Source organism: Scleropages formosus, chromosome 20 (genome assembly GCF_900964775.1).
Source record: "Scleropages formosus chromosome 20, fSclFor1.1, whole genome shotgun sequence".
NCBI classification, from domain to species: domain Eukaryota; kingdom Metazoa; phylum Chordata; class Actinopteri; order Osteoglossiformes; family Osteoglossidae; genus Scleropages; species Scleropages formosus.
Genome location: NC_041825.1, coordinates 8,581,472 through 8,608,140, shown reverse-complemented (window position 1 = coordinate 8,608,140; position 26,669 = coordinate 8,581,472). Strand labels below are relative to the sequence as shown.

At 41.7% G+C, this 26,669-nt stretch overlaps 1 protein-coding gene across 2 annotated transcripts; it reads right to left on the bottom strand.

The window, feature by feature from the left end:
• Positions 1 to 5,259: 5,259 nt before the first annotated feature.
• On the bottom strand, positions 5,260 to 26,422 carry micall2b (mical-like 2b). Of its 2 annotated transcripts, XM_018738791.2 has the most exons (16): positions 26,018 to 26,422; positions 24,354 to 24,402; positions 19,657 to 19,798; positions 17,193 to 17,386; positions 15,700 to 15,827; positions 15,014 to 15,559; positions 13,930 to 14,117; positions 13,687 to 13,753; positions 13,002 to 13,171; positions 12,308 to 12,372; positions 11,669 to 11,792; positions 9,926 to 10,028; positions 9,635 to 9,708; positions 8,422 to 8,536; positions 7,723 to 7,769; positions 5,260 to 6,403 (listed from the first exon to the last, which is right to left on the bottom strand). In XM_018738791.2, the coding sequence occupies exons 1-16, from the start codon at positions 26,158 to 26,160 to the stop codon at positions 6,345 to 6,347; spliced, it is 2,214 nt and encodes a 737-aa protein (XP_018594307.1). In that variant the 5' UTR covers positions 26,161 to 26,422; the 3' UTR covers positions 5,260 to 6,344. The 2 variants fall into 2 exon arrangements, with proteins under 2 accessions (XP_018594307.1, XP_018594298.1); XM_018738782.2 differs by lacking the exon at positions 5,260 to 6,403 and having other exon boundaries at positions 7,506 to 7,769.
• Between the last annotated feature and the right edge of the window lie 247 nt (positions 26,423 to 26,669).

Sequence of the window (26,669 nt, the reverse complement as noted above, 5' to 3'; positions counted from 1 at the left end):
AAGACAACAAGGTGCATCAAAGCAGGCCGACTGACAGACGGCACTGAATGGAGTCGCCCGTCGTGCGGCGACGATTACACAGGCACGACGAGAGCCACCGGCGGCCGAGGCCTTCGCATAATAGCGTCCCATTAAAACACAGCTCAGTCTCAAAATTCAATTGATCTGCAAGGCAGGGAACCCGAAGGAACGCTCTCACATTTCAAAACGAACTCCGCAAACACTTAAAATGACACAAAGACTTGAAAAGGAGCGGAAAATCCAGGCTCGGTTGCTCGGGCAATATTGACATTAGTACGCAGAGATGTACAGTAGGCATTTGGTTTCAAGGTCTCTGGGGTTTGGAAAATGAATGGACTTGGTGAACTGTAGCTACACTAGCAGGTCTTTTCAGGAGTTTAAACCTCTACTGTCCTTTGTCGGCCGCTTCGCTGTCACACTAATTTATTCCGAGTGTAAGGTCTATATATAGAGGGCCCAAAAACCCAACTAGAACCTGGCTTACTCCGGCTCAGACAACCCAAAAGAAACTAATTCCATGCATATGGACAGCAGTTCTGGTTCAAGCACTGCGGAGAAATGCGCAGTGACTTTTTGAAATAGCCCTGTGCAAACATACTGCTTTTAATACCGCTGCAACAACACTTTATTGTATCATTGCTTTTATTATTGTTGGGGTTATTGTTGTTTTTATGATTTGTGTGCTCTAATTCCTCCAAAAAGAAAGCCAAAATCATTTTTCCTTCTGAGTAAGTATCAAATCCCTTTCAGGTTTCAGCTAAAAGGCTTAAAATGTCACGTAAATGCCAAATCCTTGACTCTTGCAAATATGTGGATTTTTAAAGAAGATGTTCAAGCATTAAAGCTACCTGAAATTGATGAGGTTAATATTCTTATCGCAGCTTCAAGGTGCTAAAAAGGTGGATAATAGCCGGCAATGATATTGAAAATGTACATTTCTGCATAACTCTTTGTATTATCAGATATACAAGGCCTTAGGCGTGCTGTAAACACGGATGGCTTATTAATTGTTTAGCATAATGTAATTTACTTAGGGAATCAAGGCTCAGCATTTACAAACACAGCTCTGCTGTAGTTGAAATTCTCTCTTGTATTTAAATTTTAAAAAAGAACTACATTTTTTTCCCCGCTACAAGCAGCAGACACCGTTAGTAGGTAACATTGTGGCTAAGGAACTAAACAGGAGGCTGTAAGGTCACAGGTTTGTGTCCCTGGAGGTATCCTGCTGTATTGCCTGGACATAAGGTGGTAGACCTTCTGTAACAGGCTAGATGTGTACAGCCAGCCACACAAGCGAAACGTCATTACGCACTGTAAACAATACATACATACATATGCAGATAAGTATTACCAAAAATTGAGAAGTGTGTCTGAATAACAGGGTTGGCTTGGAATACCTATTTTAAATGACTGCATTTCAGCTAAAGGGAACTTCTATTGTCACCCAGTGTTTTTCGTGTGCAAGACCACTGAAAGAGAAGACCCCTGCCCTCGTGGTCCATATCCACCTAACTGAGCACTTATTTCTTTTTATGCTTGCTTACGGGTGGCATGGTGGCACAGGAAGTAGCGCTGCTGTCTCAGAGCACCAGGGTGGTACGAGAGGAGATGGGTTCGATCCTTGCTTAGTCTGTGTGTAGTTTGTTTGTTCTCTCCATGTCTGCTCTGGTTTCTTCCCACAGTCCAAAGACACGCTGTTCAGGCTCACCCATAGTGTGTGAGTGACCAAGAGAGTGCGTTCCGCTGGTGTATGGATGAGTGACCCATTGTAAGTAGTGTGTCTAGCAGTTTAAGTCTGTGGGTGCTCTGGTTTCCTCCCACCGTCCAAAGACATGCTGTTCACCCATAGTGTGTGAGTGACAGAGTATGTTTCACTGATGTATGGATGAGTGACCCAGTGTAAGTAGTACATCTAGCAGTGTAAGTCACTGCGGTGAATAAGGTGTGTGGGCTGATAACACTACATGGAGTTTATTGGAAGTTGCTTTGGAGAAAAGTGTCTGCTAAATATGTAAATGTATGTATTTCCTGTTGGAAAAATAAATTCAAAGCTTGTTACTGTGTGTTAGGTCAGCACAGCTTTCTCAGTGTTTAATGCTCGGCTAGGGGCATTTTATTATAAGGGGTTTGTGTCCATGCAAATCAGAGCACACAGAATATCGTCGAAGTAGACCTCGATGTGTTTGAAAAAAAATTGACATTAACATTTGTTAGCACTACATTTGCGCAGGATCTCTCTATTAGTGGTGTTCCAGGGACAGTTCTTTGAATCATGAAGCCAGCAAAAGGACTGAGGGTAACAGTTTCCAAGTTTAGCAAACGTGGCACACAAATCTACTTTAGTGCCGGCACTAAATTAAAGAAGCACTGAGCAGAAACTTTGGGCGAATACTACAACTGCAGTAAAAACATAGTTACATCTTTTCATGGAAGAAAAAATATGAATTTCAAATAAATCAGGTTTCCTAAGCCAGTTGCCTTAAACTTCCCTTTTTTTCGTGGTTTGCGTAAATTTCCCGTCATGAAGCCACTGCTGAATAAACTACATTAGTCACTAAGATCCAGAAACACTCACAGCACCTTATCAACAGTGTGGATTACTTCAGTACCAACGACTTGAAAATCAGACCTAAATTATAGAATAAAACACAACCGCAGACACACAACACTAACAACTGTCATTACAAGGACTCACCAGTTACCATATTATCTCTTCTTCTACTTCCCATCTTATCAACCGGTCAGACAAAACTGACAATGAAATGCACACCAGATCAAATGAGCTACTCGGTGACCTTAAACCAAGCGCACATTATATCTTAGATTTTAAGTTAAGTGCCGTCACCGCTTAGAATAATTAAAGCAACAAAGGCGTCCCTTCCCCTTAGCGTCTTTGTCCCCGGATCCGCCCGCACAGAACACGTCTCTTTTGGTACAAATATTATGATGATCACAATGATGAAAGTGTTAGCTGCTCTGCCTCGATGTCCAATAATTAAAAGCAAGCCTCTTGTTTACTCGACAGTGCTAATGATCCTGATGAAATTACCTCTGGGAGCATAATTATAGTAACTGGCTGCTGAGACTACGAGAAGATTGGCAGCAGGAGAGTGAGGCATGCAAACAGCCCTTCACAACAGCAATGTGTGCATTTCCACCCAGCCGCCGCAGCGTCCGCACCGGGTTTGATTTCCGCGCATGGGCCGAACACTTCAAATTCTGTTTGGATGTCGGGATGCTAAATTGGCATGGCTTTTTTTTTCCCTCTACCCGTTTAGTGTGTCGTCCGCCATTCTTTGTGTTGGTTATCCAGCTGCGTGATTCCGCAATCAGTGCCCGTGATCCCGATCGGTGGCCTATGACCACCGACGACACCGATGGTGTCACTCCTTCCCCGGGATACATAAAAACCCCGACGCCAAACAAAACATGCAACTGTTTCCCGAAACAGATTTGTCCAAAATACATTTTTGCGTGTTCTTCCTGCTTAGTGACAATTTTTTTTTTTTTTTTGGTTAATGTTTTTTTTTTTTCTTTCAAAAAACGAGAAAGGTGTCTCTAGTAACGATCTTGAGCAGACAGAGCGCTGCCTGGACGGAGCCACTCATCACAATGGCTTTAAATCAGCCACTCACAGGAGGAATTGTTTTTACTTATGAATATTAATGCCCCTCTAAGTTGAGGCTGTTGTAAATGCTATTTGTCATCAGGAGCTTCACAAATCAGGCCCTACTCCCCGTTAAAACCGTGTATTAGACACCCCCTGACATTAAACCCCTCGCCTTTGATTCCTAATTGCGGGGAGAGCGCAAGCATTTGCGTAAGGTGGAATGCAAAGCTTTAATTAACTCTTATATCACACATCCGCCGCTCGGATTGTCACTTGCACTGTGCATCACAAGCAGGCGAGTGCCCTCCCCCGCTTCCCAACCCCTGCAACTCCACCCTAAACCCCCCATAACCCACCTGACAGCCAGGTCTTATGCTATAACCACACATGGCGCAAGGCGGCACATACGCAGAGCCACCGAGGATCATAGTACGATAGGTCCAGTGAGCAAAACATTGCTTTTATTTCCCAATTTGCATTATGCTCTTGTCAAATCCCCCCCCCCCCCGTTCATGCGGCCACATGCACTTAAGATATATAACATGGATTGTGATCCGCAGATGATTTGGATCCACCTAAACCATCGAGTGAACAGCTGGCACAATGTTAATATGTAACTTTGTCATGGTAATACTTAACCTAAAGAGACATCCTGAAGACTACTGACCGACTCAGACAGTTACATGCCTGCAAGAGCTGTAATCAAGTCTGATCCGTGACCCAGCAAGAGGGAATATAAAAAATAAGGCTTCGTTTGGGCCCAGGGAACAACCAATAAGTGCTGCTGCTCTCTGCTGGCCGCTGCCATACTGCAGAAACCCCCCCCCCCCCCCGTTCCGCACCAGCAAATGCACTTCTAACAAAGAAAAGCATCAACGGCGGAGAGGCGCATGAATGCGAGAGAAATGAAGAAAAAGACCTTAGAAACAAAGACCTTAAATTACTCATTGAGTACAGTCCCACCTCTGTGTAAATATATTAAATCACACACAAGTACAATTATGTGCAATAAATCACACATTTCCACATGGTCTCTAACTGAACTTTAATAGTAGTTTAGTACTTTTTTTTTGTTGTTGACAGCAAAAAAAAATCAAAACAAATAAAATATTTTGCAATTCTTTTGATCCTTCACAATGACTGCTCGGAACCAATTTCATTAAGAGATATGCAAATCCTTACATAAAATAAACATTGGAGAATTTTTAAAAAAAAAAAATGTAAAAGTTATACATCTCCTAAATGTGTCGAAACAGAGGAAAACAATACAATGTAGCACAGAACTAGGAAGGACAAACGCATGAGTGGAATGTAGTAGACAGGTAATACATGGACCATTAAGAAAATATGCCTTTTCCCAAAGTTTCTTGTATGTACAGTGCTGTAATGTGCATCTCTCACACACACAAACTTGTGAAACAATGAGCGGCAAGCTTGTGGCCAATTTATGTGGCCTGGAAGGTTCCGCTACAGTTAACCCCACACTGCCACCTTCTGATTCACAAGTGCTAGTAATCCTCCCATCATCCCCCCCTTTTTCACCACACTCCACTGAGAAATGAATTGGGGTCTGTTCAGTACTCCTTGCAAAAAAAAAAAAAAAAAAAAAAAAAACACAACATGAAAAATAAGTGTGTTTCCACAAAGAAGAACAACATGATTTCACTTTTCCAGGAAGCACGTAAAGTCATCAAAGTAGCCTTTCATAATCCATAACCATAATTCATAGTCATTAAATAACATGACACAAATTATTTTGGAGGAGGGCAACATCCTACAAGATCCAATATGAATCAAGTCAATACATCCCATCATTTATACTTCCACACACTTTCAAACCTTGATTTGTTCTGTAACAAAACATAAATACGTCCATTCTTACGGCGCGGCCCCTCAGCACAAACGTGCTTCCTAGCGTTATGAATTTAATTTAAATACAGCTGCTGTTTACCAGAGAAAATGACCAGTTTCTACAGAGTCTTCCCAGTGTCAGTCAACAGGGATGCAAACAAACTCTTTTGACGAGTAACAAAATACTACTTTGCAGAGTTCATTTAAGACCACACCAAACTAGGTCCTGGCATGAACTACCAATTATAAAATTCAAATGACTGTATTAAACGGATAAGAAAACCTTCAGAAAAAACAAGATTAGGTGCATTAAAAAGTGGCATTTGACCCACTGCCAATATTCCCATTTTGCTAAGGCTGTAAACATCTTTACTACGGGGAACTGAAGAGAGCATGAATCACCTTGAACGGTGAGTAAAACAAGCCGGTGACAACTCATTGAAAGCTACGGAATTAGAAGCAGCGCCTGTTTGATATTCCAAAATCCTTTTAATGTTAAAATGAGGAGATTACCATAGACGACCAAATCATATGGAATCGCGCATCACAGCTCTGCCATTGTGAGCAATTAACTGGCAATTCATTGCAATGTGTGTCGGATGCCAAATATATACCCCAGAGTTAAGGGGCTTGATGTGCCTCTCTAAAGCGCAGATAATCAATGTCACCAGCATGGACCCCATTAGATGAATCTTAGAAGCAGCTTTATGTTTCATGTACATAAACACACACCCTTTCCACGGATGCCATTTGAGCGCGTGCTGCCGAGGATGGCGGCGCCTACGATGGCGGCGCCTACGACGGACCTTTTCCACACCGCTCTCCCCACAGCTCCCCATCAGCCTTCCACAGAGTCTTTATTCTACCTCTTGAAGAACTTGGTGATGGGTGACTTCTTCTTGTTTTTGTTTTTCTTTACGTCTGTTTTAGGAAAAGACAGCGAAACGTTACCGTGAAAACCGCTGGCACTCGCACGTAACTTTTCGGCAGGGAAAGGCCATAAATGCTTCAGAGCAGCGTAAATATTAATCAGGGAATATATAAAATGTTTATTTGTATTCATATTTAGACCTGTAGCTCTTGGCAGTATTAAGAGGGATGGAAAGTGAGTTTACTTGGTGAGTTTTGTGGTAGACCAGTGGAGCTGGCAAACATTAAGAGCCACCGAGCAATAAATCAAGACAAGAGTGCAAAGGGAAAGCTGTCATTCACACCGCTAAACACTAACAACACGCTGCCAAAGTCATGGATGTTTAGAGACAAGACAGGGGTTTGGGGAACAGAAGACCAGCGTTTGCCAAGACTCCACTGATCTTGAGGTGCAAAGGCACAATTGGCTGGACAATTAACACTGAGGACCGGTCAAAGCACCATATCCCTCATAGTACTGAGAAACCACAGCTCTGTTGTGTGGCGGCACCTATAGTGAATAAGGAGGTAATATTTTGCAGACTATGCAGCGTATTGTGAATGCATGACAGTGATTTGTGGTGAACGAAGGAGTCTTCTGTTTTACTGCTAATTCAAATGACTCAAGTCGTCTTCTTTCTTCTCAATGTAGGGCACCTACACCTGCTCTAATGAGAAATCAAGTGTAGTAGTACGGCTGGGGTCGGGAACTACACACGGAATGGAATACGGAATATTAAGACTGTAATAATTTATATATGTATATATCAACAGCGGAATGGTGGAGAGTAGCTATCGAACAAACAACCAAAGTAATTTAAAATGTATGATATGCAAATCCAAGTTTGCTTCTGCTTCACAAACAGCCGTACTTATACAATGACCAAGGGTCTTCAAATAGAGCCCTGTTAACGAAAATTACAAATTTATAATTCCAATAAAAAAGTTTTTGCATTTCAGAGTTCACCATTTTCAATCATGAATTGCAAATGAGTGCAACATTTGGCTAAATTACAGAAAAAGGTTACCAGAAGTTGACCAGTTATACATAATAGCAAGCATGTGTTTTCCAATATGTATTTTAATTAAAAACTAAATCATTACAGAAGCGGACTTTAGATGGAACTGGAGTCATTATGGGTCATTAGTACAAATGGAATGCATAACTGAAATATGCATTAACTATTTTAATAAGTAATAAGTAATGGTGTGGGATGCTGCTGAAGTTTAATAGCTGGTATTTGCTACCAAATGGAAACGATGGGCGTCTTTCTGTTCCGACAGCAGTGACAATGTGCTCCGTGGTCTCTGTCGACCTCTTAAACACTCACCAAGGTTCTTCATCATCTCATTCAACTGCTGGTCTTCTTCCTCCTCCCTGGAACAAAGAGCAGAAGCAAAACACAACATGGAACATTCAGATGAGCTTCTTCATAAAGTGCATCTATCGATACCTTTTTGGCGACGGCACCGTGCTTCAATTTTTACGACGAAGACTAGCGAGCCTCTCAACTATAAATACTCAGCAAGCAAGGCTTCCTCTACAGCTTCTCACAGAAACTCTTATTTAGACCCTGAACATCTTCAGAGATTTCACTTATATTTAATAGCTCCTGTTTTCTTAGGAGAAAGCGTCCCGCGAAAATACAGAGATTACTATTTATTTAGCCGACACCTGTATCCAAGGTTACTTAAAGTGTTAACGTTCGCACGCTAAGCTGTCTACAGTAATTTACCCCACTTACACAGCTGGGTAATTTTATTTTATCAATTCAGTATCTTCATCAAGGATAGAACAGCAGGATCAGAGATTAGAACCCAGGTCTGTTGATTGCAAGGCAATAGCCCTAACGGCTACGCCACCTGCTGCCCTGTAGCTATATTACCCTTTATTCATCCACAGAGCCAAATATTTTTACGGAAACAGTTCCATTTCTGTACCATGTTCTGAAGGGAACAGTGACAAGATTTAAACCTGAAACCTTCAGGTCCTGAATCCAGTTCCTCGATCCCTCAGACTGTTAACTCACCTCAAGCGATCCTCATCGAGCCCCTCCACGATGGCATTCCTGTCATTAACAATCTCCACCAGCTTCTCCATGAGCTCCTGCTCCCTCTTCCTGTCAGCCAAAGTCTTCAAGTGTTCTGTAGCAAACAGGCACTTGAGACTCAGCTCTTTCCCCAGTACAACGGAAGTACATCATCATACCTCACAATGATGAGCACATTCCCTATCCCCACAAGACTTGCTCGACAGCATGATTACCTGGACCGACCCAGCATCAACTGAGAATTTTTTTTCATTTTTCATTTTAATCATTTTAATCATAGTCTTATTTATTTGGCCAGGTATGCACACACATACAAGGAATTTGGTTTCGGTTCACAATGGCTCATAGTGTAGAGTAGACAAGACATATACCCACATATAAACACACACACATACAACCAGTGCGTTTTACAAATTTTGCAGCAGGGCAGTGAAAAAAATCCCTTCCTCATTTACTAGATTAAAAAAAAAAAAAACTAGTCACTTATGTCACTTACTGTAGATGTAATATTGTACAAAGTTGCATTAGAATCTTACATATTTATACAGCTGGATGTTACAAATTTGCATTTATTCATTTGGCTGATGTTTTTCTCCAAAGAGACAATTATTTGCCCATTCATACAGCTGGGTAATTTTTACTGGAGCAATTTAGGGTAAGTACCTCACTCAGGAGTATTACAGCAGTAAGCAGGCTTTGAACCGGCAACCTTCACCTTTTAAGACAGCAACTAACCACTACACTATCAGCGCCCCCTCCCCAGCTCTCTCTTATCTAATACGGTGGTAGAGCAGATAGTGCAGCTATACCACAGCACCTGGACTCTCTGACCTGGCACAGGTTCGATCCCTGTTCTACTTGCATGGAGTCGGCACGTCATCCACATGTTTACATCCACCGATGTGTTTCAAGTGGATTGGTGACTAATTTGCCTGTGCTATTTGAATGCATGTGTGGTTGTGTGCATGGCTACCCTATAATAGACTGGTATTCTGTCCAGGGTATACCTCCCTCAACCTAGCAATTCTGGGATAGGCTTTGGAAGTATCTTACCATAGGGTTGAATAACATGTCTCCTCTTGGGATTTGACCCTATAACGGTCTACCCACAGGTCAAGCTCTTTGAGCCCTACTGAAGCCAACTGTCAGCAGGATTTGATGACAAACTGCTCAGTAAACCATGACTACATACCTGGCTTCTCAATCAACCTGCGGAGCTCCTGCTCCACACCTGGCTGCTGCTCTTCCAAATCCTGAGTCTTTGCTCTGAATATAAATAAACACACATACAAACAAACATAGCACATTAGGTTATTATTTCTCCAGGGGCTTTCATCCAAATCAAGTGTAAAAATTAATATCAGAGGGGGGAAAAAACTATGGGAGAAGGTTGTTTTCTTTACTTTGTCTCAAAACACAACCTCTAAGTGGACAACAGGGGGTTGCCTTGAATTGCTTCTTCGAGAAGGTGGTAATATCTTACATGTAGACCAGCTCGGATTCTCGTCTCATGTAAACTTGCTTATTTCTGATGAGGGTGAACCAGTCCACCATTAGATCATCCATCAAGACGTCCTCTTCCCCTTCTGGAACACAAAACAAATGTCAACATATTAAACCGCTGTTGAGTCCACAGAGACGAGGAATGCTTCCTCGGAAAAGGCCACATCTGAAGATGATTCAAGGTTTTGTTCCACAGGAGACCCCCATCATAGGGGAGGAAATTGAGAACAAGTTTTATGGTCTAACATTCGCGTGAGGCCTGGCAGGGTAACGTGGAAACAATGCGCAATTTCAGAATTCTATTATTGTAATTGAATATTTCCCCAGGTTTCCACATTATGGTCAATGTCATTAAGAACAATATATGCAGGGGCTGACAGTAAGGGGTGTGAGAACCACCAGGCCTTCATTAAATCTGCGCTCGTGTTTTCAGGTGGACAGGTGACCGTCTGGGCAGAGGAAAAGCGTTAGCAATGAAGCCGATGCCCCTTTCAAGGTCACTTTGGCTTGAGCAATCACACCCTCTTCCCTGTGTCCGGGGACAGGAGCAGTTCCCCTGCAATATTTCCATCCTGCACTTCAATCCCACAGAGAGAAGGGGCTACAAGGAAGGCCAGGAGAGCGACGCCTCGCGTCGCACCCCGCATTCAGCTCATTTGGCTCGGGCGATTGGAAATTCAACCTTTTTTTGGGTCGCACCCCTCCTGGCAACAGTGGAACCCAGATCTCAGCCCCAGATAGGCCTCTTCTCTCCATTCCCACCCTAGTCTGGCAGGGGGCAGATCTCGCAGGCCGCTCGGAACCTCACAGACGGACGTGCTGGTGAACGGGGGCTACTCACTTCATTTTGTGAAAGACTGAAATAAAACAGTGCATTAAATCCAAAGACTGGCTGCAGCCACCTAGTTACCAACTTACTGGGAAATAAATTATCTCAGGGGGAATTACATGCCCTACAAATTACATCCGTCCTCTAAACTAGCGCCACATTCCCTAAATGCTCTCTGCCAATTGTCAAATTCCCATAGAGAAAATCTAATCTCGATCGCCGTTATAAAGGCCATCTCCGTGTGTCCTCAACGTAGGGCTTATGGTCACATTAATCAAACGCCTATAAATTACAAAGGAGAACAGAACTCATTTAGAGAGCTATATAACTTGAGCGAAACCCACTTTAGAAAAAAAGAAAAAAAAAGAAAACACAACTTTAAAACATCTGAAATCAAAGTCACTCTCATTTGAATGCTTTCTTTATTTTATTTTTCTGTGTGTGTTTTTTTTCCTTGAGGTTATTCCAACACGGCCCAGTGGAGAGTCTCCCCAGCGTCTGTCAGCTCCGCAAATTCAAAACACAGGAGGACATCTGCCTCACGATCGGGTCAACCTGTTCACATCCCCGCAGTCCTCAAAGGTAACTCAACTCATTTCCAGACATCTCAGCTCGCGCAGGTATGTATTACTGCAGATCCGAGGCATAACACAGTAATCACCCGAGCTGAATGCTGCGTATGCGTGGATATTAAAGTGTGACAGGTGCCTTGGCAAAACACATCCGCCTGTAATGTAGATCCCGTGCGCCCCCTCCCCCAAAGAAGGGTGACCCTTGTCTTGTTGTCAGCTCCAGTCAGTCAGCTATCAGAAAGCTGTTTGCGGAAATGGAGAGGGAGGGGAGACCGCCCCCCACCCCCACCCCCGACACAAACACACGCGCACACACTCTCACCTTCCTCGCAGCGGCGCAGTCGTTTCTCCAACTCCACTCCTTTCTTCTCCAAATCATTTAGATTGTCCTCAATCTCCTTCAGCTCCTTCAGGATCTCCTCCTTGGGGATGTAGTCTGGTCTGGCCTACAAAACATACATATAAACTCAAGTTGAGCTTTGAAATATAATATGGTGAAATGTTATGTTGCACTTTGAATTTATTTTTTGCATAAGGGCAATTTTGCATTTGGGAAAAAAAAATGCATTAGAAAATTATATATGGTTAAAGATACTTTCTTTGTTCCCAAGGCAGAACAAATAGAACTGTAGATGGACATGATCAGGTCAACGTGTGGCCTTTAGTCAGTTTTTTGGATGTATTATTTGTTGTTATATGGGGGAGAAAAACTCTGCAGGAAGATAGATCTGAAGTCAGAAAAAAATAAAAAGATACTTACTGGAAAACTGTATATGTAGTTGATGCCAATTAACTTAATTCTTCCAAAGCTTTGTCTCCTGTGCATTTTATCTGAAGATAATTGTATCCTTCGGCTGTTTTACCACACTTCTCTAAATACCAGCCCTCTCCTCCTCCGTCATAAACACACATCAGGAAGTCGCGGAGCATGCAGCAGTATAATTAATATGTTAAAACATACCTTAGGTGACTTAATTTCAGGCTTGGAGGTATTTGCGGGTGATGAACCCTTCCCATTTTTAAAACCTGAAAAGATAATTGAATAACATAGCGCTGTAATAGAAAACTGAGATTGTTAAACCATCAGACGTTGTTCGCTGGCTTTAAAAACAAGACAAGTTGTGGGGAGGGAATAGAAATAATAAATCAAAATACCAGCCAGACATGCCACGGACTACCGGAAGATATAAATATTTGCATTTGTCCTAAATGAATGTTAAACATTTTCAAGGACCCAGCGGTGACAGCAGCAGGTGTATGTGACACTGAGCAGGTGAGGTCTCATGCATGTGAGGACACATGATGAAAATGCCAAGGGAGAAAGCGTGGCTACGGGTGCTGCCCAGACCACTCGTGGTAGCGGACCAGAACAAATCGCTGTTGAATGGAGGAACTCTTTAAAAAAAAAAAAGGCCACCCCCTTTTAGAGGAGCTACTCTGCCATTTGCACATGGGGGCTTTGGCCAGGTGGCGGCAGCAGCATTAAACAAACAGTGGCGCTCACTCCAATACCCTGCTGGAGCTCATTTACGGCACCACCGCAGCAGCACGCATGAAAAAAGGAGGCTGTGTGAAAGCCTGGGTGACGCAGCCTTATCGAGAGCAAAAAAAAAAACAAAGCGGTCGTGAGGAAAGGTGGGGGGACAAGGCCTCACCCCAACCCGTTCCAGACCCGTTGCTTGACTGCTCGGAAGACGGTGCTGTCTGACTGTTGGGCTTTGCAGAAGGAGCGGTGGAAGTGGCAGGTCCACTCGATGGCGTCTTGGGCGGTTGATGGGTGGCCTTTGTCTTGCCGGCAAGTGGCGACTCCTGCGGTTCCGTAAGCCTGGATGGGCAAACGGGACACGATTGAGCCAAAGTGCTTTGACCCTGAGGTGGTGAAAACAACGGCACGGCTCACACGAAGCTTCACGAGGACAAAGACTGCAGGTTCGAATCCCACCTCTTGCTGTAGTGCCCTTGAGCAAGGAACTTACCCTGAATTGCTCCAGTAAAAATTACCCTGCTGTATAAATGGCTAAATCATTGTAAGTGGCTTAACAGTGTAACTCACTTTGGAGAAAAGTGTCAGCTATATGAATATATGTAATGTAAAAGGTTGTTGGGGAGTGGTAGGCAACACATTGTTTCCAGAATGAATCAAGGGCTTGTGTTCTCTTGTGTTTAAGGACCTGAAAGAATGGCTGAGATTTCCAGTAGCCAATCACAACAGACAGCCAAACTAAAAGGTACCAGCCAAAGGAAAGGGTTGTTCTTGTAGTAATTTCAGTGTAAACACATCCGACCACACCACCTTCCCCTAAGTACACCAGAAACTGGACCGCAGGGGGTAAAACATACTTTGGCCCTTTGGACACAGGTTTAAGTTTGGATCGCCAGTCTGATGGAGACTCCGACACGGCAGCATCTGTAACATAAGAAAAGCAAAACTGATTGTTACTCAAAACATATCCCGCATAAATATAAGAAAAGGAGTAAGAAATAATTTTCTGTAATAAGAAAATACCCACGAATATCCATTCTATCTGTCCTGGTGGCATTTGCAACACCATTTATTAAAGAGTCACGTCCGGTCATGCTTACCTTTGTTATTCACAGAGGGGGCCCCTGCAGGTCCAGAAGTCTTCAGTTCGATGGTCTTTAACCACGGTGACCCTTTGCTTGCGGTAGTGCTCCCAACTGGAGAAGAAGAGTCCACCTTTTTCAACCCTGTGACCCCAGGGCTGTTTTGATCCTTCTTCCAGCTGGGCGTGTCCGAACCCAAGGTCAGCCTAAGGAGATGGTTTGGTGAAACTGACCTGTAACTCAATCGTAACCAAGCATCCTGAAGAGTGACGGCACTTGCTCAGCTGCTGGAATGATGGTGCAGTAACATAACCGAATGGCTGCTTTGCACTTTAGAAGAGATAAGAAACCCTACGATTAGGTTTGAAGTAACTCCTTATTGTTCATTCATAAATAACGTTACTAATTAAGATTGGGTTAGAAATCCCTACTAAATCTGGTCTATGATGCCCGGTATTAAGGGAGCTTACCAGATTACAGCTCAAATCAGCCGCGGTCCCTGAAGTTCAGTGACTGTTCACATCTGAGCTGCCGGAGCAACTACTAGGTCTCCTACCCCTTTCATCTCCTCTCATCTGCACACACACACTTCTACTGGCTGGCACCTCCTCTTATAGCCAGTTATTAGCAGCTATAATTACTTTCTTGCTATTACCACCTCGCTCTAACCGAACCACAGTATGTCCACTTTTGCCACATCAGAAACCATATCTTGTGCTGTTACTGTGAGACGTATAAAGATCGGCCCTGTGTGGGCTTGACATTTTGTTAATATTTACACAGAGAAAAAAATGCAGACCAGCACCAACATGCCGCAGCACCAAACTGAAACTGCTCTCCTGAATCTGTCTAAAGCGCAAGTAAACCCAGAGCTCAACCTGTTAATCGTCGTCTTGCCTTATGTTACTCCACTGATGTTCTATTAGGTATTGCCAAAATTTTTTCTGAACAAAGCTTATTGTACGTAGTAGGAGATACAAAAAAATGCTCATGAAGCTGCGAACGTGTAAGCAGCAGATCTCAGACTGTTAGGATTTGGCAAACATCTATCTGGTTTTGCAATCGGCTAAGTTTAAACTTGACACGTGCTATGTGAACTAACCTGTTGTCTGCTGGTTTCGGTCCCAAGCTGTGGGTTGTATTGCTGTTATTGGAGTTTTCATCCATTAGCTTCTTGGATATGAGCAACTTGGCCTTTTCCTTCTTCTGGTCCTCCACACTCTGGGGCACCTTGTTTGTACCAGTACTCTCGGTGGAGAAACTCGGCCACCGAGAGGCAAGGGTGGGATTTGTGGGTTTGGAGTTTTCAGCAGCATTGGCGGGGGACTCAAAGAACTTCTGCCGAGCGGTTTGGGTCTTCTCGGCCAATGGTGTCCAGGCTTTGACGGGTGTGGGGGTTGCGCTGCTGGGCCTCGGGTTGATGGGCCTCGTGTTTGCAGTGGACGGCTGGGTTGTGGGGCTACTCTCCTTATTGACCGCTGCCCAGCCTGATGCCACTTTGTTGGTCACCGGCCCTGTCTTTGCTGGTCCTGCTGTTAAAGTCTCCCTCCCTTTCAGGGGGGTCTGGTGACTGGTGCAGATGAAGGTTCCTGGTTCCGGTCCAGCTTTGTATGTCCCAGAGAGCAGGATGTTGGAGCATTCTTTGCACCTATAGCACATATTGAATTAGAATTTATTTTTTTATCATACTTTTTCCATGGACGTAGATCATTTTGACATCAGTACGACAAACTTTAAAACGAAACTCTAAACCAAAAGTTTGGACAAGTAACAGCCCTGAGATCTTACTTAAAGCAGTTCCTGTGGTACAGCTTCCCATCCACCAGGTGTCGCTGGACCAGGTGAACATGGTTCTTGCAAACAGCACAGGTGCTACTAAGAGTCCCTCCCCCCTTCTTGGAGTGCTCCACTAAAACCTGTAAGAAGGGTGAATAAGGAGAATTTCTCAGTTAGAAGGAGAGAAATTCAAATAATTTATATACTAGACAAGACAAATTTAGTAACTACAGTGCATTCTGGTAGGCAAATACTGTTATTATAAACAACTAAACAAGTATTCTGAAATTCTTATCGTGGAAGGTCTTCCACACTAGAGGGTGTTCAACTCAAGTCAATGGTTTTCTCAGCTGAACATCTGAGCCAAAAAAAAAAAATTTTTCAAGTAAAAATTTCCACAAGAAGAAAAAAATCTGATCAATCAGAGTAAGCAAATATTTTTGTGCAATGTTCATTTATGCAATAAAATCCAATATGCATTCAGTTATGCAATAAAATCTAAAGGGCAATTAAACGAAAAAAACGTCGATAACATCTCTAAATGTGCTATTATCACTTTCTGTTCACCATTAGGGAATATTTCTGTAATGCAGCTATGTTTAGAAGCTTGATTTAGAAGCACGATTCTGGTTTTTTCAACCTGGTGAGAAACTGATTATAAATACAGACTGCACTTTTCAATAACAAAACATTGTGTTAATAGAAAAGGGTGTTTTTGAAACCTTACCATGTACATTCGACTGTTAATCTGTAACAAACACCTACATACACCCAACCATCAATTACAAAGGTCATTTATTCTTGTAATTGTTCATAAGGCAAAAATGCAGAAACCACCCAACTGCAAGTCAACTTAGTTTTTCACAAAAATATTCTACAATACTAACAACTCAAATGAAGTTATGGTGTTACCACAGCATGTGCATACAATTACTGTACTAGTATTTTATTTCTGGTGTATGTGAGCAAGTTTGCCTCCCGAATTACTATTTACCTCTTCTGTATCTCCTTTGTAGCTGTGCTTCATCTTCCTTACATTTACATTTAAAACCTTATATTACCTATGTTTACATATATATTTAAAACTTGTACTACTTTAAGACAGTCTAAAAAAAAATAAATGTATACAGCATAATGCAACAGGGATAAAAAGTGGAATATCTGCTAAGTTTAGCCTCATGTCAAGTAGTACAGCGAAGAGTAGTCCTTGATATTTATGGACAATAAAATAAAGGTGTTTGCTTGGCACGTCCACAATGTAGGAAGGCCCTGTAGTAAAAAATGATGCACTGTGCTGATATCATGACAGGGCTGGGTTTTGGAAAAGGTAACAGAACTGTAGGTCATCAGCTGGTATCAAATGTAGAGCAAGGACTAGGAGTGTTTAAAGACTAAACACTCAGCAAACACTTTGTTGCCGTTACGTCACAATCCTTCCTTCGCTGAGGCCGCAAAAGTCTTCTCCTTGTTTGTTTACCCAACTCCGTCCCGCAGAGGGGTCTTACCTGTTCTGCCGGCTTTGTTTCACGTGGCTTGGGGGTAACCGTGGAGGCAATGGAAGGCGAGACTGCGTGGGGCGTTCTGCTGTCTGCAGTCGGTTTGCCGGGGAAAGGCTTAGCAACCACAGGCTCGCACTTCTTCCCAGGTGGCTGCTCCTTGGAGTCCTCTGCTGGCCTCTTCACACCAGCCATCCCTCCAACTGGAGAAGAAGCGCACAAAAGGGAAAAAACATGGTAAAGGGGTACACAGAGACTGTCAAAGTACAGGAAATCCAGAGGGACCTCCATCACTGCTCAAGCAAATGAGGCCGTGGAAATTATCTGATGGCCGAGTTAAAACAGAAATAAAATAATTTATAAGAGGGTGATGGAGGATTAAACAAGCTTCTTATAAATGTAGTGAAGGCACAGCCTTTATATTCATTAGACTCTTTTCAATCAGCAGTAGATAAAATATCCAAAAAAGCAAGCTGGTCTGAATGGCCTTCACTGGTAATGTTCTAATGATGTTATTTTTTCTTTGGGGTGAGGCATACTGAAAAATTGCTCATTTATACTCCAAATAAGATTAACCAACATACCTATATAGGCTCTGTGATGAAGAGGAGAAAATAAGCATAAAACATAATGATCTACAACCCAAATAGGGAGAGATGATGCTCTACACATCTTGGGTACTTATTGATGTTTGGTCTTCCACTGACTGCCACGTAACTACTCATTCATCTTCCTATTTATTTGCTGTTTTGCAGTGTGTATGTGTGGGTGTGTGCATGTGTATGGCTGGGTGGAAAAGCACCATGTTAACTGAGGTCAAGTGCTTTTAGCTGTATGGAAATAAGTTGGAATATAGAGCCTCTTAAAAAAAATTTTAAAAAAATATATGCATGTACCCCGCTCACAGTGAAGTCTTAGTCTTTCTCTGATGGATGTTATTCTGACTCCTAACACTGTGACAAGAGCCCGCCCACGTTCCGGAAATTCTCCTAGCTGGTGATGGCATTATGAGGAGTGTCAACAACAGCTTGTTAATATGGCGATACCCAATCCTGGAGTACCATTACACTGAGTCAGTTCATTCCTCTAATTGACCTTTGATCACATCCATAAGCTGTGGAAACAGCTTTAAAAAAAAAAATTACGAGAAGCATTTTGCAGTAAACAAACCACTCCAGCTTGCAGGAAAACAAGAGGTAGCACGCAGTGTGTGTCTGCGGAGCGGACATTGAGCAATCGGGATTCTTCTCAGAAACAAAACTTTGTTTAAATTAAATTAAGCAAAACCAGTGCAAAAACATCAAGCCGAACATTTTTGGGCTCTTTTAAAGATGTGGGTCAATGAGCATATCCATGCAAATGTTTATTGAGGCCTTCCCTTGAGGACTTGGGGGAAGCGTGACTGAAGTCGGCAAAGAAATCAGTAAATCAATGCAGCGCGCGCACAGAAGTGTAAAACACATCTGAGCACTAAAAGCCTTAATGGAACCAGTATTGGCTACAATTAGTTGTCTGATTGTGTTGGATTTACCATTTAGTGTCTAATTATTCAAAAAGTGAACACTGAAAAACAGACAGATGGGAAATAAGTGTTTGAGCTTATATGCCAAATCAATGATCCTAAACACTTGATGAAGTTGCCTGCTGTAGCTTCGTGCTCGAGGATGTTGAACTCAACCTATTCGGCGCTTTATAGGAGGAACTTTGCACTATATTCATTACATTATATTCAGTGTTTGTCATATTCATAAACATCTGTGAAAAAGGAATGATCTCTCAGGTTACTTTGACCACAGGCTTCCACCTACAGCATCACATGTAGATACAATAAGGGCTGCAGGTCGCATAGTGGTTACAGCCACCACCTTATACTTTGAAAGACCTAGGTTCAAATCCAGTCTTCTGCTGTAATACCCCTGAACAAGTTACTTACCATGAACTGACACAGTAAAAACATCCAGCAAAAAATGGGTATATAACTGTAAATGCAGTACCAATAAAGTGTTCACCCCCCCCCCCCCCCCCCCCGAATTCCTTTGTTTTACAACATTGGATTTAATGAGGCTTTTTGACACTGATCAACAGTAAAATACTCTTTCATGTCAAAGCGAAAACATATTTCTTCAATGTGTTACAGCACTGTTGAATTAAAATAACAGAGTGCATAAGTTTTTAGCCCTTCAAGACAATATTTAGTACAGACGTGCTGGCAGCGATTACAGCGTTGAGTCTATTTGAATATCTATCTGCTTTGAACATCGTGACACTGAAATTATTGCCTACTCCTCTTTGCAAAACTGCTGAAGATCTGCCAAGTTGGATGTGATTCAACGTTGTAAAACAATAAAAAAATGAAAAAGTCCAACAAGGGTGAAAATTTGAGCTTAATATTTCAAGTCCCTTTGGACAATGAATGAATGAATGAATGAATGAATGAATTGAGGCAGTACTGCACAAGCACAGGTGTTCTTACTGGGAGAGCGGCCATGGAAGTAGTTGTAGTACTGGGACACGTAGGTGAGGATGCTGAGACGATCGGGGACCTTCAGGGCTACCATGTCTTCTGCATCCAGCAGTGCAGGAATCCCCAGCTTCTCCTCTGCCACGTTGAACGCCTGCAACACAAAACCTGCTTCGATCTACTGACAGAGCCACAACAGTGCTAACATCGTATTCTTAAAAAAAAAAAAAACTCGATTTCCATCATTCAGTTTATCTTCTCAACTTATTGCACAATAAAAATAAAGAGGAAATATTCTGCTTGTCAACTTGGAAATTATGCACTTATTGAGAGGTGATACAATTTTGAATCATTTGACATTTAAGTGATATTGCACAAGGGTGTACTCACTTCTGTTGTATGCTGTACATATTGTGCTGTGAAAGGAATTCCCTCCTTTCCAATTTTCTCTCTTTTGTAGCTGTTTTGACACCAGCTTTTACTGTCACTTCCTTGGTGTACATGAAAATACTTTTTCACAGAAGTATAAACTAACAAAAACATCTTTGCATTATAGAGTGAAAGTTTTAAAAACTTTCTTTGTGCGCGTTTCTCCCACAATAACAGGACAAGAGTCAAGCATCTTGTCCATAAATTATCAGACTGGAAATTCTAAATCACAAACATCACGCGCTCAGGTTAACATCTCAGGGCTGCAAGACAGCTAAGAATTTGACAATATAAATGACACTGAGAGCTGCACCTCAGCTATGAAATAAGGAGACCGTGAAGGCAAATACATGTTGGGTTTGTTTCCTAGAACTACTGTAGGATTACAGTAATATTAAGCTTAATGACTTCCTCCTGAACTATGTGACCGTTGATCCCTGATGATCACAGTAAAAAGAGGCTGTTCTATACAGAAATAGCACAGTATTTTTAGAACTGACTGACTAGACGTGTTCGACAAGTAGCCCTATGTTGACAGTAATCCTAATTCATAATGAATCTATGCACTAAATTGTTTTAAACAACAAGCAAGACCTGCAACATGTTCCTCAACAAATTACCAACCCGTAAAACAATATAAAAGTTCCCTATTTTTCATCAGTTTGTAGGAGTTCATATGTAAATGACTTTCAGTACACAACATATTGTAAATTAGAATATACAGAGAATCCCGGAATGGGTATCACACCAGGTATTCTTAAAATTATACATTTCAAAAAATAAGAAAATAACTGCACATTTTTCTCAGTTTAAAGAATGTTACTGAAGCAGGACACACTAATCATTTCAATGTGTTAAACGAAAATCACTCTTCAGCAGGGAAATGCTTATTGAAAAATGCAAAGACACAAATCTTTCGTTTCTTACGAGCCCCAGATACTACTGTGTTACGTGCGTTTGAATAGCTTCCAAAGCAAGATGCAACTGTACGGAGCACAAGGTACTTAACCGCAAACACTAAAGTGTTTTTAACATACCACTGAGGTTCAGTGACTTCCTATATTTTGAAACCAGCGATGCCATGACAAGGCAAAACTCCAGCGTGACGATGGAAATTTCCCGGCTGTGAGTCACTCTCTCCGACTGGAGCAAAAAAAAAGAAAAACCTTCCAACTTTTGTTTCGCAGGTCTGAAAGATAACCTTTCCCATCTGAGCCATGTAATTCACACGTTTTTGTAATAGGGATAAAGGGGTATGAAGACATTTTCCTACAATGCAGCACATCTCATTCAGTATATATTCCATCAAGTAATGGCATTGTTCTTTAAAAAGAACAATACAGGATCTCTAGACAAATAGTTAATGTTCACTGAGAATACAAAAGCCTTGTGACACCCACTTTGAACTTAACATGTGGCTCTACGTGTTCATTGCCCCATTAACAATATGATTCACTTATGCCAGTTTGTAGCTGGAGAGTTCCAGCAACTGTACTTGCTGGAGGCCAAGTATGAGTAAGTATTACCCAACATATTCTGGCCTAGGACTACAATGGAAGTGGTAAAATGTGAGTAAAGTTCTTCCGAAATTCTGATTCAGGAAAAAATAGTTTGTGGTCCTTCAATAAAGCTGAAGCCGATTTGTTAATTTGGTCCATCCAGTTATATTCTTCCTATTTGTTTCTAGTACGTACCTAGTTTAGTGTTCTAGTATTTTACATTTTCACACGGGGCAGCAGGTAGCATACCTTTGGACCTATTTTCATATCCCACCTCTGGCTATTGTACCCTTGAGCAAAGTACTTACCCTAAATTCCTCAAGTAAAAATTACCCTGCTGTACAAATGGGTAAATAATTGTAAGCTTGTAACTGTAATACTTGTAACCTTAACACTGTAAGTCGCTTTTGAGAAAAGTGTCAGCTAAATGAAGGAATGTAAATAGGCAAATAACTTAGTAGCTTGACATTTTAAGCTGCACTAGAGGAAAGTATCAACTGACTGAATAAATGCAAATGTACATCACATTAAAACACACCCCTAGCCCCCCAAAAAAAAGGTTTACACTGAAAGCCAGCGACTCGTACCTCTTGTAAGGCAATGAAGCTTGTCCCATTAAGAAACTATTGAAATATTCAGCAGCTGCATAATAAGTCACAGAGGACAACTTCATACCAAAACTCCTCCACACAAGAAAAGAAATGTCTCATGGCTCTGGACAAAGCAGTATGACAATAGGAAGAGACAACAAAGTACGAAAAAGTGACAAATGAGCACTGCAAGGAGTAAACAGTAGTAAAGCATCCTGGAATTCTTATCCCAGAACCCCAAACCCGATAATCATCTAAACCCCAAGCCCAAATTTGCGTTCTCAGAAGGACACAATGGGGCAAAAAGACATTCCATCCTGTGCCACAATAAGCCAACGAGCTTGGGGAAGTAGACCAAATTTATCCTGAACTTTACAACCACAGCACTCTGTTAGTGTTTACATACATTTCCTGTGTTTATTTTTAAAAAAAATTTCACTTTCAACTTACATGACTAGTTAGGCAACTTAGAAGTGCCAAATGCTGAGAGAGTCAAGGTCAGTGATTGCACCGTCACCAAATACTAAGGTGTAGCAGCATAGGCTACTTCCATTTTATTTTGGTAGATGTAAAAAAAAAAAAAAAAAAAACACTTTTTTCTTACCTTAATAATTCCCTTACTATCATAAACTGCATAAAAAGTCGCATGATATGGACTCACATATCAGCTTTGCCCCTTAAAAAAAGTGGTAATGTAAAAGTAACCAATTTTTTCATAACACAATATATGTGGTGGTGCAGTGGGTTGGACCGGGTCCTGCTCTCTAGTGGGTCTGGGGTTCGAGTCCCGCTTGGGATGCCTTGTGACAGACTGGCGTCCCGTCCTGCGTGTCCCCTCTCCTCCAGCCTTACACCCTGTGTTGCCGGGTTAGGCTCCGGCTCCCCGCGACCCCGTAGGGGACAAGCGGTTTCAGATGCTGTATGTATGTGTGTGCAATATATCATGACAATAATGACTGTTTCTTGCACTTGTATATTTATGTTCATAGCTACCCAGATCACTGACATTTACATTCTAGAGAATGTAAATTAGAGAGAAATTGTAAATTGTAAAATCGGAAGTTGAAATTGTAAAATGTAAATTGAAGAGAATGAAAATTAGAGAAGACTCTACATAAATAGGAAAGGAAACTGGAAAACATTATGAATAAAGTGGGGAAAAACAAAGTAACTAAACACTTGTCAAAAAGAAAAAAAACTGTTCAATGTGAAACTATGGAATGTTTAATAAATCTCTGAGGAGTAATATCTGGATCCTACCCTTTGCCTACCTTTTGATAAGGCAGCGTAATAAAATGAGATAACGTACATGTGCGCAGAGCTCTAGTCGAATTCCGACTCACATTACTGGACACATTCTTTTAAAATTGATTATTAACTAATTTCAGTTTTCTTTGAAGACACTCAAACCACTTTCACTTCTGCATGGCTGTCCTGACCAACTTGTTTGCTCATGAATTTTTTCTCCAACATTTTCACCTACACAGCAGAGGTAAAGACAAATACATCCATGTTTTCTTATACATATGAGCTTCGCTTCATTTTTTTTTTTTTTTTTTTAACAGAGGAAATGATTTAATCCTCTTTAACAGGGCGTGAAGCCTTGACAATTTACAAATAAATGCCTAATTATGCCTAGGGAAAAATGTTTAAAAATGCATTAAATACACCCACTAGCCAACCAGAAGATTAATATTAATTTAGAACATTTTCAAGAGCACAATATATGTCTTTAGTCAGTGTTTTCAGGCTGAAAATATATAAAGCTTTATAGCAAATTTTGTTGACACCAATTTTTTCTGCATATTAATCCATATTTCAAAAGTTTCCAGTTTTAATCCATATTACAGAAAACTGAACACTGCACTAAAATAGTATTTCTTTAATAGAGAAACACTGTTGCCTGTATTTCTGGGTTAATGAAGTTTTCTTTGATTTTGAGCAGAAGAAAATCCTAAGTATCGCTGGTTTTTAATGACATGGAGCCTTAGCCCGACACAAAGGGCTGAAATGACAGAGGGCACCTGTGCAGGATCCCATGTAAAGACGAACTGATTTTTATGAGCAGCTTCCAGTGTATCAATTTGTTAAATTCTGAGTAGCTCTTCGGTTGCTTGATACTACGTTTTACAGATACGGTGCACAAAACAATACAATGTTACATGTTTAAAAAAAAACTGAAAAAAATTACCAGTTTGTTGTTCTCATAAATGTCTTCCTTTTGAAGGGAATCATAGTTTCTGAAATAATAATAAAAAAAAATGTGTCAGATCAAAATTAATAGAGAAGCATTAAAGTAAGTGATAAAAGTACATTTAAAGTATTATAATTGATGAAGCCTTTCACACACCAATATGCTGAAGACTTGTAAACTCAATCTTTAACAGACAGTAAATAGAAACCATGTAACAGTGGAAAAAATACTTTCAGATTATAAACACAACTAAAACCGGAAGTCTGTTCGAAACTCAGTGTGTTCTTAAATCCAAAGTCTCTTCAACCTGTAATTCCCTATCAATAAAAGCTTTATGTTTCCCTCATTTTATTTATAGGCTTGATTATGTAAGAGTCACAGACAGAGCTATAGTAATATACATATAGAGTATATGTAACACTTTAAATATACATATACTGTACATACATATTTATAACCATTTAATATTTTTCTCTTAATTTTGAAGTGCATGAAAATGGAATGTGTGAAAATGTTATTTCCTCCAATATATCACTATTCCATAAACATGTGCAGTGTTCCTCATGTTACTGATCACCAACATTCAGGAACACCAGACACAAGCTGTAAACAAAAATGTTAATGTAAATACTGTGGAAATGAGTCAAATTCAAGTAGACCCACGCTTTTATTTTGCTTCTGAGAGCACTTTGCTGTCAGTAATCTGCTAGGTATGTAAATACAACAGGCATTAGCTGGAATACAAAATATAAACTGGAAAACAAAAAACTGTATCATCAAATATTTCTGACTGGACATTTATAACAAGAGCCAGTGTTTAACAGGACACACCATCCACACACCATGAAGGAAGTGGCTGAATGTTGTCAGTTTCCAATGTTTGTTGATTAATGCCAAAAAATGCCTTAATCAGTTAAATATGAAGAGGGTCCATTGGTGTCAATCCAAATATTGCTGGGAAATTCTCTAAGACTTTCAAAATCACAGTGCAGGGTGAGCAGCGGCCAACCGCACTAATTCAACCATAGTGATGTTTTCCAGCTGGTGGAGGAGAAGACAAGCCTTAAGTTCATATGGAAAATGAAAGTAAATCTTGGACTCATCCTGTTTATCCCAACAACAAGTAGGTCGTTTAAAGCAGTCAGTGGTGTAACACCTCTTCGAGGATTGGGGGAATCATGAAAATATTACAGACAGCACTCAAAGCAGACAAATCCTGGGGTGGATATTATATTATTGTGGGCACAACCCCTTATGACTGTAATTTACAAATTGTTACATTGTTACATCACAGGACATCAGCAGTTCAAGTGTAGAAGAAAGAAAACAGTTAATACACATTAACATTAGTAGTAGTAATAATAATGAAAAAATACATTTCTAAACACACTTAGAAGTTCAATCCAAGTTAGCAGCTGGGAGGAGGGAAGTTTCCAAGTTTTGACAAGCAAAGGGCTCGGTTAAGTTCTACCGACCACACCAGCAGGACTCTCGCATGTTCTGAGAAGAGCGCAAAGCGAGTGCGTGGTCAGAGAACGAAAACTGCGGAGGAGCCGGAGCGCTAAATCAGAGCGCAAATCGGAGCGCAAACCGGAGCGCTAATCGGAGCGGTCAGCGCGGCGGACGCTGCTGGGCGACAGGCCGGCCGGGGCCGCGCTTACATGAGGTCCGGTCTGTGCTTATGGATGAGCGCGCAGAAGGCGAGTCCGTCCCTGAAGGAGGTGGTCATGTTCGTGATGGCCACGTCCCGGTACCCCTCGCACTGCACTCGGCACCACTGCTGGAGCGCCTTCACGGCTGCCATGACGCTGTCCCCCGGGAGCGCTGGGCGCACGTGCGGCGGAGAAGCGCAAACGGAGGCGGCGGAAAAGAACGCGAGTCGCGGAAGAGGGACGCAGCGCAGAAGCACGATCGGATCGGCTAAAGCGAAACTGCCTCCCCGCACCTGGGGGAGGTGATCGTGGCGATTCCGAGTAGGTGGGGCTTCCCGCGCCCCTCCCTCTCGCGATACGGGTTCCGCAAGTTCCACTTTTCATAAAACATTCACCAACTTTGCTAGAACTGCGATTGAAGTACAGCAGCGAGAGAGAGTGAAACGCAGTTTTTTTTTTTTTTTTTTTTTTTTTTTTTTTTTTCCGTCCGAGCGTAAGACATGACTGGACTACGTGAACACGGGTCACATGTCTTCAAAATATTCCGTGTTCGGCGTAACATCATCATGTCAGCGCTGAGTCCGTTTCTAAATGCAGAAAAAGGGTTCCTTTTTCCGGGTCTGGTACAGTCATACATCTCTGCCCATAAGTTCACACACAC

Coding starts and splice junctions, on each gene's coding strand:
- micall2b (XM_018738782.2), bottom strand. CDS start 26,160: ATGGCAGCCGTGAAGGCGCTCCAGCAGTGGTGCCGAGTGCAGTGCGAG. Junction 24,403..26,017: donor AAGCACAGACCGGACCTCAT/GTAAGCGCGGCC, acceptor TTATTATTTCAG/AAACTATGATTCCCTTCAAA. Junction 7,770..8,421: donor CTCGATGAGGATCGCTTGAG/GTGAGTTAACAG, acceptor TCTTTGTTCCAG/GGAGGAGGAAGAAGACCAGC.